The sequence below is a fragment of the Parasteatoda tepidariorum genome, chromosome 6 (genome assembly GCF_043381705.1).
Source record: "Parasteatoda tepidariorum isolate YZ-2023 chromosome 6, CAS_Ptep_4.0, whole genome shotgun sequence".
NCBI lineage: Eukaryota > Metazoa > Arthropoda > Arachnida > Araneae > Theridiidae > Parasteatoda > Parasteatoda tepidariorum.
In genome coordinates this window covers 43741496-43761386 of record NC_092209.1, presented here as the reverse complement: position 1 = coordinate 43761386, position 19891 = coordinate 43741496, and the positions used below count along the sequence as shown (strand labels likewise).

At 29.7% G+C, this 19891-nt stretch overlaps 1 protein-coding gene across 17 annotated transcripts in view; it reads left to right on the top strand.

Annotated features, from left to right (window-relative positions):
- Positions 1 to 19891, top strand: part of LOC107451792 (serine/threonine-protein kinase Genghis Khan) — a 282204-nt gene that overhangs the window by 198484 nt on the left and 63829 nt on the right. For all 17 annotated transcript variants that reach the window (XM_016068006.3, XM_071182286.1, XM_071182282.1 and 14 more), the window contains exons 2-6: positions 1163 to 1254; positions 13747 to 13830; positions 15485 to 15580; positions 17038 to 17280; positions 18645 to 18701. In XM_016068006.3, coding sequence (XP_015923492.1) covers positions 1163 to 1254; positions 13747 to 13830; positions 15485 to 15580; positions 17038 to 17280; positions 18645 to 18701 — 572 coding nt within the window. The remainder of the gene's footprint in view (positions 1 to 1162; positions 1255 to 13746; positions 13831 to 15484; positions 15581 to 17037; positions 17281 to 18644; positions 18702 to 19891) is intronic.

Below are 19891 nucleotides of genomic sequence, written 5' to 3'. Positions count from 1 at the left end.
TTCTTCCAATACTGGATCCAGGAGTTAAATTGTTTTCTGGATTGGATTCTAAATTACAAGACTACGGAATTGAACATTGGTCGTCGTAAACTCAAAATTGGGTCGTCTGTTCAACGACGGTTATAAATTAAAAATAAAATTGAATGGCAGTAAATAGAGGATTGGTCAACATCTACCTTTCTAAAATCCTAATAACGAATGTCAATATATGAATAGGCATTGAAAAAAAAAAGCTTGAAGTATGTAAAATCTTACTATGTCTTACTAAATTACTTACGTAAAATCTAACCTAATAACGAATCCCGAAGCATTTGGTCTTGTAATATATTTTTAAAAATTTTTTGTTTTCAATTTTAATAGCAAGTAAAATTGTTTTGTAATAAATCTTTTGTATAAGAGAAAGGCATAGCTTAAACATTAGTAATATAATTTATGCTACCTGTTACAAAAATTCGATAAAATATGTCTAAAACAATCAAGGGTTTATTTATTTATTTGAATGTTAATGGCTTCCTTGTAATAGCATCATACCAAAAACTTAATTTACAAGACCAAGTGCTTTATAATAAAAAGCCTTTTCGTAAATTTTTAAAATAATATTGCCATTTTCTGAATTGTCTATTCATAAAATTTTGTCATGAATTTAAAATATAAGTATATATTGCCAAAAATATAGTTTTTAGGCTTGGATTTTTTACTAACTTAAAATGCATATCTGCTAATATAAACTTAGAAATGGAATAATTTATTCAACTTTGAATGTTCTAAAAATTGTTTGAAAAACATTTTCATGTATCGCTATGAAAAACGTTACTGATTATACAAAATTTAAAAACATTAAATCGTATTTTGATCACCAACTCTTTTTATAGGAAATGTATTTAATGCTTTTCAAAAAACTCATCCTGAATTTTTTCAATATAAATTTATTTTATGTCTCCAATATCGACAAATATTTCATTTTGTTTGCTTGGATAGCTATATTTCGCATTCATTTATATTTGCTACCTATTTTCTAAATATTTATTTTCGATACTCAACAAATAATATGAGTAACATTGCACTCTTGAATAAAAATATTTATTTAGTTATGATTCTTAAAATGCGTGTAAGTTTCTTTAAATTGCATTTTGAAACTATATAGTTTATTTTATATTTTCAGTTAATCCTGTTGCTCAGAAGATCAAATGTTTACGTTTAACTAAAGATGATTTTGAAGTTCTCAAAGTTATTGGTCGTGGTGCTTTTGGAGAAGTAAGTATTTATTTTTCTTTTTAAATTTAAAGGAGAAATTTCATATATTTAAAAAGAATATATATATATATACTTATAGATATGGTTAGCTCTGNATATATATATATATATATACTCGAATGTTTAATATTAAATTGCAAAGTAGTCGTTGATTTGTGTATTAGTATTTTTGACTTACAATTTTCTGGTTAAGATTATGTGTCAAAAACTAGAATAGAAAAAGTATTATCATATTTTAACATCGAGTTATTTTAATAATTAATTTTTGTCCTAATTTAGAATTAAAAAATAAATATCTAAATTTATTAAAAATCATACCAATGCATGAATATCAGTCTAGATTTATGTTGTTGCTTCAAATGTGTTAATTATGTGTCAAAAACTAGAATAGAAAAAGTATTATCATATTTTAACATCGAGTTATTTTAATAATTAATTTTTGTCCTAATTTAGAATTAAAAAATAAATATCTAAATTTATTAAAAATCATACCAATACATGAATATCAGTCTAGTGTTATGTTGTTGCTTCAAATGTTAATTTTTAGAAAAATAGTTAAAAATCGAGTATCAAATTTGAATTATTTTTATTATTTTATCGGCCAACCTCTTTTATTTTATTAATAGCAAACCCATAATTTTAATTTGTATTTCGCTTATTCAATTTTAAAATAGGAAGTAAAAGGTATGATTAAGAATTATATTTTACTTTCTTAACCCTTTGACGCAGGTAGGATACCATTGTCCCTTTTATGTATTTATTTCTGGCTCCTCAAATATAAGTAAAAATATCTTTTAGTATTTTTTAATCATAAAAAATAGTTTAACAGTAGTTACTAAAAAAATCTGATAGATCAATTATATTTGTACTTAAGTATAAAATCCAAAAAAAGAAAAGTAGTTCGAATTTTTTTTTCCTTGCTTAAAAATTAATCAATAATTGAGTTGTAAATTAGAGAGATTTCTACGATGAATAATTGTTCCTCTTAGATTTAAATAAATGCAAATGTACATGTAAATTTGAAAAATTATTTTTTGGAAGTGATGCGTGGTAGGAGGACGTTTCCTTAAACGCAAAGACGAGTTCTTTGTTGCATGCTGTATTTCATAACCCTAAATTATTTAAATGCTAAATATAATATTTTTCACTTATTTTGACCCAAATTAATGTAAAATAATGAAAATAGTATGAAAAATAAGTTAAAAAGTTATGCCCCTAAGAGTTAAAGGAAAATAAAAATGGAATTTCTTTTTTTAAGTGTTCATGCTTTAAATTGTTCAACATATACTTCTATATCAAGTGTTTTTTATTTTTATTTTAACCACCTTGGTATCCGAACTTGAATGGTACTTGAACGAACTTGAATGATGCTCACGTGCCTAATAATTCAAATTTCTGCCGGTGATCTGAAATATCTCAACAGACACTTTTTTGTAAAATGAGTAACGGGCATTAAAATTAAAGTTAGTTTTTAAAAAATTATAATTATCTTTCATTCCCACAAAATTTTTTCATATGATGACATTTTGTATTTAAAAATAAACAGATTCTACAGCGGTGATAAAATATCTTTATTTTCTTTCTTCTTCATTTATTTAAAAGATTCACGCTTCTACTCTTTTATTTATTTTTTTTAAGTATGAGCCTGGCTTGGAATTACTTATGCAAGCATTGCAATTTGATTTTACAGAGGAGGATTAAAATTTCCTGTTTTACGCTTGGATTTGTTCAATATATAACGAGCCGGGATAGCCTGGTCGGTAGGGCGCTGGGCCCATATCCAAGAGGTCGTGGGTTCGATCCTCGCCGGCCGAAGACTCCCCGTGTAGAAAATGGTGACTGATGCACGTTAAATCTGTCGAGTCTCAAAGTCCTCCATGTTCCCACAACAAATCAATACCTCTGGGGGTACTGATCCAGGAGTTTCCTTGTCTTCTGGATTGGTTCAAAAATACAAGGCTACGGAGTTGAACGTAAGTAGTCGTAAACCCATGAAATTGGGTCGGCTGTTCAACGACGGTTATAAAATAAAATATATAACGAGCCGCGATGGCTCAGGGGATAGAGCGTTGAATCCCAGTCGATATGAGTTCCGCATCCGACTTGCATCGACCACAGTGCAGACGTGAAATATCCTCAGTGGTAGACGGATCCTGTGTTAGAGTCCCCTTGCCGTCAGGCTAACCATACGAGGTTCGAGTGGCCTTTCTCTCCCTGTAACGCAAATGCAGGTTAGCTCAAAAAGTATCTCCCAATACTTGATCCAGGAGTTCCCTTGTCTTCTGGATTGGGTTCAAAATTGCAAGGTTACGGACTTGAGCATAGGTAGTCGTAAACCCATAAAATTGGGTCGGCTGCTCATCGACGGTTATAAAATAAAATACATAACGTAATCATGGGTTAGAGTTCCCTTGCCGTCAGACTAACCATGGTAGGTTTTCTTCTCCATGTAACGCAAGTGTGTATTAGCTCCGTCAACTTGTCTTCGGGATTGGGTTCAAAATTACAAGGCTATGGAGTTAAGCATTAGTAGTCTTAAACACAAAAAATTGGGTCGGCTGTTCAACGACGGTTATGAAATGAAATAAAATATGTAACGTAAGCACTGCTTTCTAATTTTTTTAAAACTCATTATAAGAAAATATTCATTTGATGCGGCTGTTTTTTTAACTTCATCTGTCCATTGCAACTGTCTTTCTTTCTTTCTTACAACTTTTATTTTTTGTTTTAGAATAAAATTTATGAAATATCAAGCATTATTTTGACACTAATTGTGTGCAATATACTGACTATATCTTTATAGTACAGTCGAACTCGTTTGTAACGAGCACAAAGGGACCGTAACATGTACTCGTTAAATCCGAGTGCTCGTAATAAACGGGTCCTTAAGGCAGGCGTGCGACCAGAAGAGGGCTTGGGAGGTCAAATTATTGAGTTTACATAAAATTTAATGAATACTTACTTACTTTAACTACATTAATTAAATTAAATACTTTTCTTAATTTAATGACAACTAACCCCCCTCCCCAACCAGCAAAAAATTTCTAGTTGCGCTACAGTCTTAAAGGAAAGAAAAATAAAGGAAAAGATTCTTACCAAAACATTAATTTTTATTTTTTTCATTAATCTACATATTTAAAATAGTAGTTTATTAGCTTACTTTGAAGTTTCAGTTCGCGGTTTTTTTTTTATTTCGCTCGCATTTCTTATCATTTTGAAAAAAAGATATGACAGAAAGACTAGAAAGATGAGAAAAAAGATAGCAAGACAGAAAAATATTGCTCACTAAAACCGGGTCTTGCTCGTTAAAAGCGACTTCTGTTCCATAGACTTAACATTGATCCAACCAAATATTCTCGTTTCCCTCGGTAAATCCGAGTTCTCGTTAAATCCGAGCTCGTTATAAACGAGTCCGACTGTACATATTTTATAGTATAACGCTTTATATAAATCATCTAAACAAGCAAACAAAGCTGCAATTTTATATGAATTTTGATATGATTTATGAGTGAAATTCGTCTATTAGATCGAAAGATACGAAAAAGAGTCCCCCTCCCCCCTTTTTTTTCGTGAGTTTAAAATATAGCTTGAGGCTAATGACCGTCACATCTAAGCCATAAGTGTTCCGACTTTCAAGCTCAGATCTTCGCTCTTCTAAAATAAAAAAGTAAATGACTGTAACTTTACGAGACAAGAGCGTCTGACAGGAAGAAAAAAAAAATCTGAGAGTCATCTTTTGTCATTTGTTATTTTTTGTCACCCCCACCGCTTTTGTGCCCTACCATCAACATCATCCTGAATGGCATTTTTGAGCTATTTCTCACATATCCCATGTCGGCGTTTTTTACACTTTCTGAGGTTGAGGAAAATGGCTGTATTGTATTCGTTTTTTAAGATTAAAAAAAGAATTTTGCCTCTTTTGTATGTGTCATCAAAAATATAGACGTGAAGTTCGAAACTATATTTTTTATAAAAAAAGGAACTACACAATTTCTTTCTAAACAAGACAAAAAATTAACTTTTTTTATTACCTATACCAGTTATTATTATAAGTTCATGATTGATAACTTATAGCAGGGGTCTGTTTAGAAGAAATTTGGGTCCGTTAACGGACCCTTCACAAAATATTTTAACTTAAAAACGGACCCTTCACAAAATGATTTTTCTTTTAATTGGACCCTTCACAAATTTGTTTATCTTCATTATTGTTTTGTTAATCGAATAAACCCTTCCCAGGGCAGAAAACAAGAAAGATGGATGCAAACGAATTAAGTTTTGTCTTCGGCAGACGATTCTTCCATTATTCGTCCGAAATGAATATTCTGCGTTCAGCAGTATAGGCTAAATATCAAATGTTGCATCTCTAATTTAGAAGCAGCAATTGCTGTTTATTTTTGAAAATTTAATTTTTTTATTATAATTTTACAGTGCCGAGCATAATCTTGTATCTATTTACAATTTAAAAAGTCCTTGAAAAAGTCTTTTTTTGCAATAACGGACCCTATTTGCACAAATTCATAAAAGCGGACCCTGGTTGAAAGAATGTGAGTAATTTTTTCACAATTTCACGAAAAACGGACCTTTCACAAAATGTCTGGACAGACCCCTGCTTATAGTGAATATTATAAGTTCATGATTGATAACTTATTATGTATTAGTTTGTTGTTCATTCAATGTTTACAACTATAACTTCATTTCTAAATATCGGAGGAAAAAATTCAAGTTTAATTCCTGAAATATTATTAAAAAATACTAGTTCCCTGATCCCTAAGTATCATACTGATTTTATTTTTTTGTTTCATTCTTTTTATCTCTCTTTTTTTCTGATTAAGCGTCAGTTGCTTTGGTTAAGCTTCCTAGCACGGTAATATCACGATATTGTAAGTTCTATCAATTGTGTTTAACCAGTGGTCTGTCCAGACATTTTGTGAAAGGTCCGTTTTTGTAAAATTGTGAAAAAATTACTCGTAATTTGTGAACATAAAATAAACGTTAAGTCGCATTCTTTCAACCAGGGTCCGGCTTTTGTGAATTTGTGCAAATAGGGTCCTGTTATTGCAAAAAAACTTTTTCAAGGAGTTTTTAAATTGTAAAGACATGCAAGATTATGCTCAACACTGTAAAATTATAATTAAAAAAATTAAATTTTAAAAAATAAACAGCAATTGCAGCTACTAAATTACCGATGCAACATACAAATATTTGGTATTTAGCCTATACTGCTGAACGCAGAATATTCATTTCGGACGAATAAAGGAAGAAGCGTCTGCCGAAGACAAAATTTAGTTCGTTTACATTTGTCTAAACAAATTTGTGAAGAGTCCGATTAAAAGATAAATTATTTTGTGAAGGGTCCGTTTTTAAGTTAAAATATTTTGTGAAGGGTCCGTTTTTATGAAAAGATATTTTCAAATTTCTAAACAGACCCCTGACTTATTATTAGTTATAACAATAACTTCATTTCTAAATATCGGAGGAAAAAATTCAAGTTAAATTCCTGAAATATTATTAAAAAATAGTTCCCCGACGCATAACTATCATACTCACTTTATTTTCTTGTTTCATGTCTTTTATTTCTCTTTTTTTTCTGGTTAAGCGTCAGTTGCATAACTGCCAACTTTTAATCCTTTCGAGGATGATTTTCCCTAGTGGTAGTAAAATGAAATTTTAATACTATTTTCGGCAGAAACATACTCTGTATTTTGAAAAAGCTTAAGCAGACAACTACGACAGTATTACATATTAATATATATGCTTCATTTTTTGAAAAATGGCGGTGGCCAAAAAGATTATAAATTAAGTTTATAAATGCAAGGAATCTATAGAAAGCATACATATTACTACCACTTTAAATATAAAAACAAAATTTTACGCCAAATGCGTAAAAGTTGGCAGGTATGCTTGGTTTGGTTAAGCTTCCTAGCACTGTAATATACACAATATTGTAAGTTCTTTCAATTGTGTTTAACGCAGTATAGACTTATCTGGTTGTTGTGCCAGAAAACCTTATATTCAGAATAAATGCAAACTTAATAACTCGTATATATTAATAAAATGGCATTTTGTATTATTTTAATTCTTTCTTCTGATAATTTTTAGACTGTCATAATTTTATTGCAATTTGTGTATTATTGAAAAGGACAAATTTAAGTAGCTCTATTTAGCTCTAGTATTTTTTTCAAACTATTTATAAATGTTTTATAATTTTTTTATGGGGAGAGAAATTGCAGCATATTTCCAGCCACATACTGAAATTATCTGTACAGAAATGATTTTAAATACATTTAGCTCCGATTAGTACTCTGAGCTCCGATAATTTGTCAGACGCGATAATAAACGCCGAAAATACTAACTCGCTGTACTATTTGTATAATCAAATGCTCATTAGTTTGTGTTAGGACTTAAATGGACTTTTAATGGCTCAAACATTATTACCGTAATGTTCACTGTGAAGTTTATTGTTGAGAAATTAGTCGTAGGCATAAATATATTTTTAACCCCACTAAAAAGACAGAAACTTTACGTTAATTATAGAGTTGTTGTCTAACTATAAAGTGATAGTCAAACTAATGATATACGAAAATAGTTTTGTTTATTGTTGTAAACAAAATTAGTTTATATTTTTTATATATGAATTATATATGCTTTACTACTTCTCAAGTATTATTTATATAATAATATATTATGATATGTATCATTAAGGTTAAGTTGGTAAAAATATAAAAGCTATTTTTATTTATGATATTGTAATACATAAAAAATAATATTTATTTCACGCAATGAGAGATGCAGTCTAAACTCATGTATGTCTAGCATCCTTTTAAATGGACAATTTTTTTTTTAACAATCTATATAAAAAGTGGTAGTACAAGTTTTTCATCATTAGGATTTATTTTAAAGGAAACAAACAGTTTTTTTACCTTTATTATAATGATATGAATATTTATATTTGAATTTGAAGTCAAGCCACCATGCTTTTTTAAATCTAAAGTGGTAGATGACTAAAAGGAATATGCTCTTCGTTTAAACAAATTTGTACAACATTTTTATTATTGTTATTATTATTATTTTTGTATACCGATCACTTTCTGTAATTGAGCTTTAATGAAATAATGATTTTTTAAGGGAATAATTAAATTTACATACGAAATCAGACGCAATTGTTTAATAAAATGAAATAATTTTTATTGCTGGCCGTACCGCAATTTATAATTTAATAAATTGTTAGCATAGCACTGCTCTCACATTTTTATCCAACTACTGTAAGTTTTAATTTAATCGACTCAATGTTATGCTTGTCAGAAGTTTTTCTAGGAAGCGGTGTGATAATGATAAATGTTCTTATTTAAGAGAAACATTTGATAAATTTATCACTATTTATCAATGTTAACTATTATCTTGAATATATTGTCTTTGAGATAGATTGCCCTTAATAAGACAATTAGAGGTGGTAAATTGATGACTGATTGATCTCTTCCCTAATAAGCAGATTCCATTTAGTTCTTTCTTCATTTTTTTTCTTCATTAATTCACTTACTTTAACTAGAATCATTATTTATCATTATTCATTACTTTAACTAGAATATATATATATAGTTATCTTTTCTTTTACCTTCGAGACTAATATAGGTTCTACTGTGCAATAAGAAAACCAACGTAAGCGATAAAAGATTTAAAATTGAGATTTTTTTTTTAATATTTGGTATTTTTGTATAATAAGCTATACATATTGCAAGTAACTAAGTAAATAAATATTTTATTTTTATTTTATACCCGTCGTTGAACAACCGACCCAATTTTTGGGTTTACGACTACTTATGTTCAACTCCGTAGCTTTGTTATTTTGAACCAATCCAAAAGACAAGGTAACTACTAGATCAGTACCGCCAGAGGTATGATTTGTTATGGGAACGTGGAGAACTTTGAGACTCGACAGATTTAACGTGCATCAATCACCGTTTTTTAGGTGAATTTTCGGCGGAGATCGAACCCACGACCTCTTGGAGATGGACCCAGTGCCCTACCAGCCAGGCTATGCCGACCCTAAATAAATAAATAATATTTTAAAATAACGTTTGAAATATAAACTTTCCACAATACTGATAAGGAAAAGAAAAAGAAACAAATTTTCCAATGGCTAAAAAAAATGTTGTAAGAATATTTTTTTTAAGCTTTTACCTTATAAAATAAGCAAATTCGAGCTAAGCAATTAAATTCAATTCAAAGTAAGTAAATACGCAAATTCAAAAAAAAAAAAGAAAAAAAAAAAAAAAAAAAAAAAAATTCATAAATTGTTAGATTATTAGCCATAATCTTCATAATATTTTTTTTACTTGAAAAGGAATTTTTTTTTTAAATTTAATAATTTTCTATATTTTTAAAGTTAATAATTTAATAATTTTTTATATTTTTAATATTATTTTAAAAATTTAATAATTTTCTAACATTATAACTATTTTAATGGAATTGTAGCTGTATTTGTGTAAATTGAATGGATTACAGCGTATGATTTATGAAAATTATATCGTGAATTCAAAGGTAGCTCTATATTTTGGTGTAATACCCCTTATTTGTGCGTACGTTGTGCTTCTCTTGATTATTAGCCATAATCTTATTAGCCATAATCTTCATAATATTTTTTTACTTGAAAAGGAATTTTTTTTTTAAATTTAATAATTTTCTATATTTTTAAAGTTAATAATTTAATAATTTTCTATAATTTTAATATTTTTTAAAAAATTTAATAATTTTCTAACATTATAACTCTTTCAATGGAATTGGCGCTGTATTTGTGTAAATTGAATGCGTATGATTTATGAAAATTATATCGTGAGTTCAAAGGTGCCTTTATATTTTTGTGTAATACCCCTTATTTGTGAGTACGTTGTGCTTCTCTTGAAGCTTTTTATTATGTAAAATAAGCAAATTTAAAACAAAATCATAAATTGATATAAAATTGACCGATAATCAGTTTTAAGTGTCAAAAATTCTTTTTCAGAGATTTTTTTTTTTTTTTTTTAATTTATGAAGATAATTTTCTAACACTATATCTCTTTCAATTGATTCTCGCTGTATTTGTGTTAATTGAAAGAGTTACAGCGTATGATTTGTGAAAATTATATCGTGAATTCAAAGGTGGCTATATATTTTGGTGTAATACCCCTTATTTGTGCGTACGTTGTTCTTTTCTTGAAGCCTTTAATTATGTAAAATTAGCAAATTTAAAAAAAAAGTATCATAAATTGATATAAAATTTAGATAATTAGCCTTAACTGTCAATAATTCTTTTTCAAGAAAAAAAAATATTTTTGAATTTGTGAAGATAAATTTCTCTCTCATGTGTGTGTGTTACTGCGTTTGCATTATGTAAATAGTCTTCTGGGTTTAAAAGCGCATATATTTTTTTAAGCAATACTCCTTATTTGAGCGTATAATGAAATTGTTAACAGAGGCGCGTACTGAAGCACAAACTCATTACGAAGCGTTAAATGTTCAATTTCTTATAAAAATCGGAACTATCTTTTTTCTGTGATACGAACCATAAAACGTCATTTTTTATTTCTTTGTTAATTGCCTGCCGATGTGCACAGCGCGCGTATATGTGCTATGTCACAAAAGCGTTGTACGTATTTCCAGCGCAAGTAGCTAAAGTGGAGAGAAGGGCATTCTAGCATTAAATTTGGAAAGATGTTTTTTCCCAGAATTTCTTTTAAAAAAGTAATCAGCTTTGTTAATTTTGTCATTTTGATTAAAAATTGTTGTTTTTTAAAAGCCTCAACACAAAGATAAAATATACAAATTAAAAAATAATTCCTTGAAAACAAAATAATTTCTAAAATGTATAGAAGAAAGCTTAAAAAAATAAAGACTTTATGTTTAAAAATTGTCATCTGATTTATTACTTTAAAAGTTTAAACTATATGAAAAATATTTACAATATTTTAAAATATATTTATTTTAAAGTTACATTACAAAATAAATTCGTTTCGTAACCAGCCATATTTTATGCGCGTTATTTAATTTCTATTATCTCGTCCTAGAGTTATTGATTTATATGAGTTTCATAACTTCATTATATTTGATGCTTTTATTTATTTGAAAATCTCACATGGATTTTTACACTCGGTGGATTTGCCATCGTCTAGCCGAGGTCTGGTTGTCTCAGTTTCAGACATACATAAAGACGCAAATCATTAAATTTGACAAGTTCTCATTAATTCTGGCAATTATATTCTTACACCTTCTAGGTTAATTTAACTGAGACTTATCATTGTGAGTTAACAAATTGGTATGCTACAACAACGAACGCTAATGAAGTGCAAATATATTTAAACTAGTTATCCCTTACAAAATAGTTTCTTCTTCTTTTGTTGCACATTTTGAATAGTTTTAAAAATTAGATTAAAATATAACTAGTCTGTCAAATATTTGTGTTTAAAATTGAACTTTTTTTTTTTAGTTTTTTAAACCTTTGTTGAATAGGGACAAATAGAATCTCCGCTTTAGAAATTAATATTTTTGATTTTTATAATGACTGTTTGTTCATTATTTAGTTTACTAAAGGATGTTTTCATATATAATGGTAATAATATATCGATTCATTTAATATTTTTCAGCAGCCATTTAACCCCTTAACGATCATTTAATTTTCAAGAAAACGATCATAAAAGTGCCTATTTTTTTTAATACATCCAAACATCTTGTGCTGACATCTAGTTTAAAATAAACTATCTACAATTACCCTAAAAATATCCTGGTACTGCCATCTGGAGTGTAAAATGAGAAATAAAATGGTTTCCGGGCAAAAGAAATGAATTAGTTTTATTCATATTGACCCTTGACTACTGAACACTCCAGCCGCCTAGAAATATGACGGGAGCGAGAAATAGAGGGCGAAACCTCACCCCGTCGTTTTCACGGGAGCGAGAAGGAAGGGGTTCATGTCAAAGTTATATTTAATAAAGAACATCGTTTAATGTTTTTCGTTGCAAATATTACTCTGGGGAACAAATTTCTTGTTGCATTTTTACAAATACTTAAACTTGCTGAATTCGGATGTGGAAATTTTAAATTTTAAATTAGTTTTGCTCCTTTGAGCTACAGAGTTTTTTAATGCCATTTTGAGTGTATATTTTATTGAAATGTACAGGTTTAAAAGCGCTCTATATAAAATATAATTGCATAAATGTTGCACCAAACTTCTAGGGGCGTTAAGTCACATCATCAGGACTAAAATTGCATAGGAACCCATGTTCAAAAATGTTGTCGTACGCGACTAAGCGCGCTTTGCCAGGACCGGGATAGCCTGGTTGGCAGGGCACTGGGCCCATGTCCAAGAAGTTGTGGGTTCGATCCTCGCTGGCCGAAGACTCCCCATGTAGTAAATGATGACTGATGCACGTTAAATCTGTCGAGTCTCAAACTCCTGCATGTTCCCATAACAACATAACAAATCACATCTCTGTGGGTTCTGTTCCAGGAGTGTCCTTGCCTTCTGGATTGGTTCAAAATTACAAGGCTACAGAATTGAACACTCACAGAGTTGAATTCCTAATAGGGGAATCGCCCCTAGCGACGTATGACGACGTTTCCGGTTTCTCTGCAATTTTACATCTGATGTTGTGCCCTAACTTCCCTAGAAGTTTGTCGCAACAGTTATACGACTCAATGCTATATATATTAAACTTGTATATTTTGACTTAAAATAGACTAAAAATGCCATTTAAAAAAACTACAACTTGGAGAAAGAAATCGATTGCAGATTTGAAATCAGCGATACAAAAGTATCTTAGATCTGTTAAAGAATCTCATGCAATATATATATATACAAAAAAATTGTTTCCCAGTGTTTTTGTTTGTTTTCATTGAGTTTACTAAATGGTACTTTGCAATGATTCTTGATATAGCAAGTGAGTAAATGAATAAACAAGAGAGTGAATGAATAAATAAGTAAGTTTATGAAAGAATGAAATGAGTTAGTGAATGAATGAAAATGAACATGAAGGAAGCGAATTGGTGAATCAGGCGAATCAGTTAAAATAAAGCAAAAAGTTCATAAACACACTTTGTTGTAGAAGAACCAACGAACATACTTTTTATAATTCACATTTTTTATATAAAATAAAAAGTAGGATACAGATTTTTTTTAGAAATGTTTATAAAGAATTTTGTACCGATTTTTAAAAAAAAAATTTTTTTAAAAATAATTTCATTTTATACACTGATAACCTGCTTTTGATGAATAAATACGCATAAAAGCATTACTCTAATTTTTATTGCTAGAATAAGAGTTGGTTAAAATATACAACACTAACATGAGCCATGATGGCGTAATGAGCTCTCTCATTTGTAAAGGTTGGAGGTTCGATCATCGGAGGCTACTTATGGACTTGATTGCGGAAGGTTTTACTTTTACAATAATAATGATAATGTACAAATAATAGATAAAAAATATTATTACTTTTGTAACTAAACGATTTTCATGTTTTTTAGGTTGCTGTTGTTAAACAAAGGAATACTGAGAAAGTTTATGCTATGAAAATTTTAAATAAATGGGAAATGTTGAAAAGAGCTGAAGTAAGTGATCAAAAATAAAATAAGTTTTATTTATGAAATTTTGATTCTTGTAAAAAAAAACTATTTTTGGTACACTAAAGTCAAAAATGGTTAATTACAAACTTGGTAACTATCGATACCAACTATCGATAGGACTGTTTACTAGAGATGAAACAAAATTCATTAATATCAAATCGAAAATTGTTATTTTTGTTAACTAATAAAATTAATTATCATTAATTTTATTTTATGTATTTATTTTATTTATTTATTTTATGTATTCATTTTATTTATTTTTTTTATTTATTAATTAATTTTATTATGATTATTATTATTATTTTGGAATTTTATGATCAGGTCAAAGCTGAGCCGTTAAGGACGTAAGCAGACATTTTTAGGGCTTCGATCCAGACGACAATCATATTGAAAGAAGAAGAAAAAAAAAACTTTTTCAATAATTTTAAAAATTTCTCTTCATTTTCAGTATTCAATTTATAGAAATATATAAGAAAATAAAAATTTTCAATTTATTAAAAATTCGGAAACATTGTTTACTATTTTATATCATATCGGTGAAATAAAAAAAGAAAGCATTAGTCTCAGGACTGCAGTATTAACAAGTTTTCTTTAACTGTTTGCACTTGCAAGAAACTAACAGATGATGCGTTTACCGAAATAGTCGACTGTAATTCTTTGTGTGGGAGTGTTTGGTGCTTTATAAAAATCGGAGCAATATTTTCTATTTCTTTGATAATGCGAACCAAGAACGTCTTTCTTATTTTGTGATAATTGCTTACCGACGGGAAGAGCACGTCGTTGACGATTTTGTGACAAAAACATCTGTACAATGCATGGCACGTATTACTGATCACGTATTTACTGATAAAACTCTTGAATTTTGGTGAAAGAATTAAATCCCTTTTCACCAGTTTACGAAGAATCTGAAAAGTATTGCCACCATTGATGACATTTTTCTAAAGCTGAAGGATCTTGAAGTAAAAAGATTACTCGAAGATAACGGAGACGGGGATTTTGGAACAAAACTGGGAGATTTATAAATTTTGAAAAGGTTTTAAAACCACTTAGATATAAATATAAAAAAAAACTTTTAAAATTTATGCATCGTAATGTGGAAAAAAAAACGGAGAAGGAGATTTTGGATCAAAACAGCGAAAAAATTTTGAAACGTTTTATAAAACCACTTCGCTTAATCAACTGATTTTCTAGTTTACTGAATTTGGTGGCTGTTCATTAACTGTAAACATTATTAGCTGAAACAAATTGTTCTAAAACGAACACATTCTCCTCCCTAAACGTTTAACTTGTAAAAAACCCTAACATCATGGTAGAGAATTAATTTAATCATGATTTTAAATTCATTGTCTGAAAATGCTGTTTCTATAAAAACTTAAGTGAAATTCGCATTGTATTCCGATATAAAAAATAAAAAAAATCATGGTTGTTGAAATAACTAAAATAGTATTTATATTATGTTTTGTTTGTTGAAATGGTGAGGGGATTTGTTTAATTTTTTTTTTTTGGGGGGGGGGAGGCTGCCCAGTATGACATGTGATTTTGCTAAGAGTAACTGGTTAATTTTATACTTTTGTAATTATGCTTCAATATTTAGCTATTAACACGTGTTGTGACTTATTTTTATATGTTTTTAATTCAGACGGCATGTTTCCAAGAAGAGAGAGAGGTCCTTGTCTATGGCGATAAAAGATGGATCACAAATCTTCATTTTTCATTTCAAGATGAAGTCAATTTGGTAAGTGTTGTTGATGACTGTTAAAATCCATATGATTTTGTATTAAATCATTTTAAGAGTGTACTTCGTTCTGTTCCTATCTTGATTTTAATTTAATCAAAAAAAAAATAATAAAAATAGCAATACAAGCTGGTTACAATTAAAGTTACACGTTTTAGATAAATATAGAGCCCGTTCTGGTTGACAGATGTTGGTTAAATTTGATATATACCTTTTAAACCTCATTCACATGAGGCCTAGCATAAGGCTGTTTACGTCACAAGATGAACCAAAACCTGATTTTTCACGTCCGACTCTGCCTATTTCAGGCAAGCAATGCTAGGCGGAGACAACTTCGAATAGGGCCGGAATTTAAACTCGTGATGATAAGCTCTTTGCGTCTCGTGGTCATTTTTCGCTGATCCTTGTAAGTTAGGGTTCTTAGAGCCGTGTGATGGCTCAGGGGATAGAGCGTTCGCCCTCCAATGGGGTGAACCGTGTTTGAATCCCATCAATGGCTGGTCGATACGAATTCTGCATCCGGCTTGCACCGACCACAGTGCTGACGTGAAATATCCTCAGTGGTAGACGGATCATGGGTAAGAGTTCCTTTGCCGTCAGACTAACCGTAGGAGGTTCTCATGGTCTTTCACTCTTTGTAACGCAAATGCGGTTTAGCTCCATCTAAAAGTCCTCCACGAAAGCAAATTTCTCCCAATACTCGATCCAGGAGTTCCCTTGTCTTCTGGATTGGGTTCAAAATTACAAGGTTACGGAGTTGAACATTGGTAGTCGTAAACCCATAAAATTGGGTCGGCTGCTCATCTACAGTTATAAGGTAGGGTTCTTAATAACCTCAGGAATGGTGTAAATTTGACAAGCTTTTTTTAAGGCTAGCTTTTTTTTCGCAATAAAAAGACCCGAATTCGAGATACTAATTTTCGCTTTATACATGTTCAATGTGCACACCATTTAGTTCAAACTCGTGTTGTAAACGTTAGTAGCTAGTTCAACCTTAATATGAAGGTTTTCTTGATCTAGTGCGGCAACGTAACCGGTTATCGTTGCATTCACTCTAATTTGAAAACCGCTACTGCCGTTACCGGAGCATCTCTAATTCTTCAGTCTTTTCGAGTTTAGTGATAATGTTTTTCAATTCTTTAATCTGTAATGGTATGAAGCAGAATGAGTCTGCGAGGATTTTCAGTCACGTTGCTTTTTGAACACGAATAGCGCCATCTATCGGTTGAAATTAACTATGTTCTTATTGCATATTTTTTTCCCCACCATTCATACAAGCTAAATATGTACACCATGCATCATAGATAACTGTCGCAGTTAATTTATTTGTAATATTTTGTTTATTTATTAAGTTTATTTTTAACTCAGGAAAATGAAAATGAAATAATTTTAACGGAAAAAAACTTAATATGCTTAAGCTATTAGGCTTTGTTGCAAAATTTGTTTATTTATTTCAGTACCTGGTCATGGATTATTACTGTGGAGGAGACCTGTTAACTTTACTGAGCAAGTTTGAAGACAGACTTCCTGAAGATATGGCTAGATTTTATATCTGTGAAATGGTATTAGCAATAGACTCTATACATAAACTACAGTACGTACACCGTGATATTAAACCAGATAACGTTCTGTTAGACGCCAATGGTCATATCAAATTAGCAGATTTCGGTTCCTGTCTAAGGCTACTTGAAGACGGAATGGTAGGTTATTAAGTCACATCTTAGGAATAGTTTGATTTATTTAAAATAAGTATTTGGTTTTAATTATAATTATTATGACCACCCTTTTATATCATAGTTGTCCACTTTTTTCCTCTATCCCCTTAACACTCCAACATGTAATAATACTGATAAGTGTCACTGTCTTATGACTAACTTATCTTGAAAAGAACATAATAATAATAAATATTGTTCGCCATTCATTTTATATCATTAAAAAAATGTCTGTAATTACTGCTTTTTTCCCCAAATGGTATAAAATGTAATTGTTTGCGAAATTTCTTATGAGCAAATATATATGATCTGAATGTTCATAAGCTGTGGTTGTCAATGCAAATTTATTTCTATCTAATAAATAAACAAATTAAATTTAAAAAAAGTGGAAAAGGAAATATCTAAATGTTCTATTGCTTTTTTTTAAAATCTATTTGAGTTACCAGAAAATCATTTTTATAACATTTTACACAGCTTATATTTTTCAAGTTTTTAGTAACAAATTTTTAACACAGCATATATTTTTCTTTTTATGAACTTCACAAAATGTTGAAAGGTCGTTGTGGCACGTTCATAGCACTTTCTAATAGTGTGGTATTGAATAGCTGTGTATCTAGATAACATTTTCAACTTCATGCCACAGATGCTCCTTTAAATTAAAGTCTGGAGATTTTGGGGGCCAACGCAGCAACGCGAAGCTACCTATATATTTTCCTCAAACCAATCCTTTACAATTCCACAAAACTACAATGCAGATGAAATAAAGGTTTTAAAGCATTACGTCTTTATATGATGCAATAATTGAGTTGGATGCAATCACTACCTCATCTCTATGGATGCAATAAGCTAAGTTATTCATGTAAATTCGGGTCATAATTAAGTGACGCTTATTGCATCAATTCTAATATTAACTCATTTATTTATTCACAATGGAGTATAAAAATAACAGGAAGTGTTCGGAATTTTGTAGCTAAATAACTTTTGCATCAATTTTTACTAAATATCACATGCATTAATTTCAGTCCATGGGTAAAAATTTCTAAACAAAAAGGATATTAACACATTATAATTATTTATTTTTTTATTTTTATTTTTTCAAGAAATTAAATTCTAAGATCTTTATTAAATTAAAGAAAAAAATAGAAATCTTGAATCTTTAAAAAAAAAAAAAAAAAAAAAAAAAAAAAAAAAAAAANAAAAAAAAAAAATGGTTTAAATTTCATGTTTTTTCGAACTTTTGTACGATTTTTAAACTTGTGACCCCAAAGTCTCGAGAATTTTCTACAAAAATTCAATTGCATTGTTTGTTTTCATTGTTTATTCCATATCGTCATCATGGTGTATTTTTTTAGGTGCAGTCTAACGTAGCTGTAGGGACACCAGATTATATCTCTCCTGAAATTTTGCGAGTGAGTTTTGTTTGTTTACATTCATTTCCTTTCCTAATTTTAGCATCTTTCCTAATACCGCTTAACTTTTGTGGTGGTTTATTTAAAAACATAATAGTTTCTACTGCCTCCTTTCATCGATTCTTTCTTGTACATTTCACTGTTGCCAGTTCTTAAAAATTTATACCATTTTTAATGTTGGAATACATTGAAATTTTCCTATAATGAACTTTAATAATTTGGTTAGGAAATCGTTAGGTTTTTAAATAAAAGTTACGAAAAGTACGCTATCAAAAGAACTAAATTATGTGACCTATATTGAGCCTTAACCAATTAAATATTATTCTTTCAGCACTCAGTAATACTTCTCAGGTTCCATTTAGGAAAAAACTCTGGTTTGTTAACGGATCTTTCACAAAATAAGTTATTGCGGGAACGGAATTTCTAGGGCTAGTAATTGTCCTGATATTCCTGATTTTTCTTGATGAAAAATATTGTGTCCTGATATTCTTGATTTTTATGTGTGTTTGTTCAGAACCCATTGTCTTCAAATACAAATGAGAATCTTAATAATCGATTTAATCCCTTCCTTCTCGCTCCCGTGAAAATGACGGGGTGAGGTTTCGCCCTCTATTTCTCGCTCCCGTGAAATTTCCGGGCTGGAGTGCTTAGTAGTAACGCGCCTATAATAATAAAACTATTTCTTTTATTTTGCCCGGAAAAAATTTTATTTCTAATTTTACGCACCAAATGGCTGTACTAGGATATTTTTAAGGTAATTGTAGATAGTTAGTTTATTTTAAACTAGATGTCAGCACTAATCAAATACCTTAGTGGCAAAATAGGCACTTTTATGACCACTTTCTTGAAAATTAACCGATCGTTAAGGGGTTAAAGAACCGAAAAATTTGAATTTTCGGTTCGCCCATTGATGTGTGATTTTTGTTGTTTGATTTGTTTTCCGATTTTTCACGAAATCACAGAATAGAAACTTATTTCACAAATTTACAAAAATACGTGTAGATTTCTTAAAAACGAATAAAACCTGTAAATATTTTCAAGAGCTGGCAACTTTGATGATTTTTCCTTGCATGCTTATACTTTTTATTTAAAAATTGTATAACCTATTTTCGAAGGGCTATCTTTTGAACTTGTATAACTGGGGAATCTTACATTGCATGATTTACACCTTACAATGGGAATCCTACTTT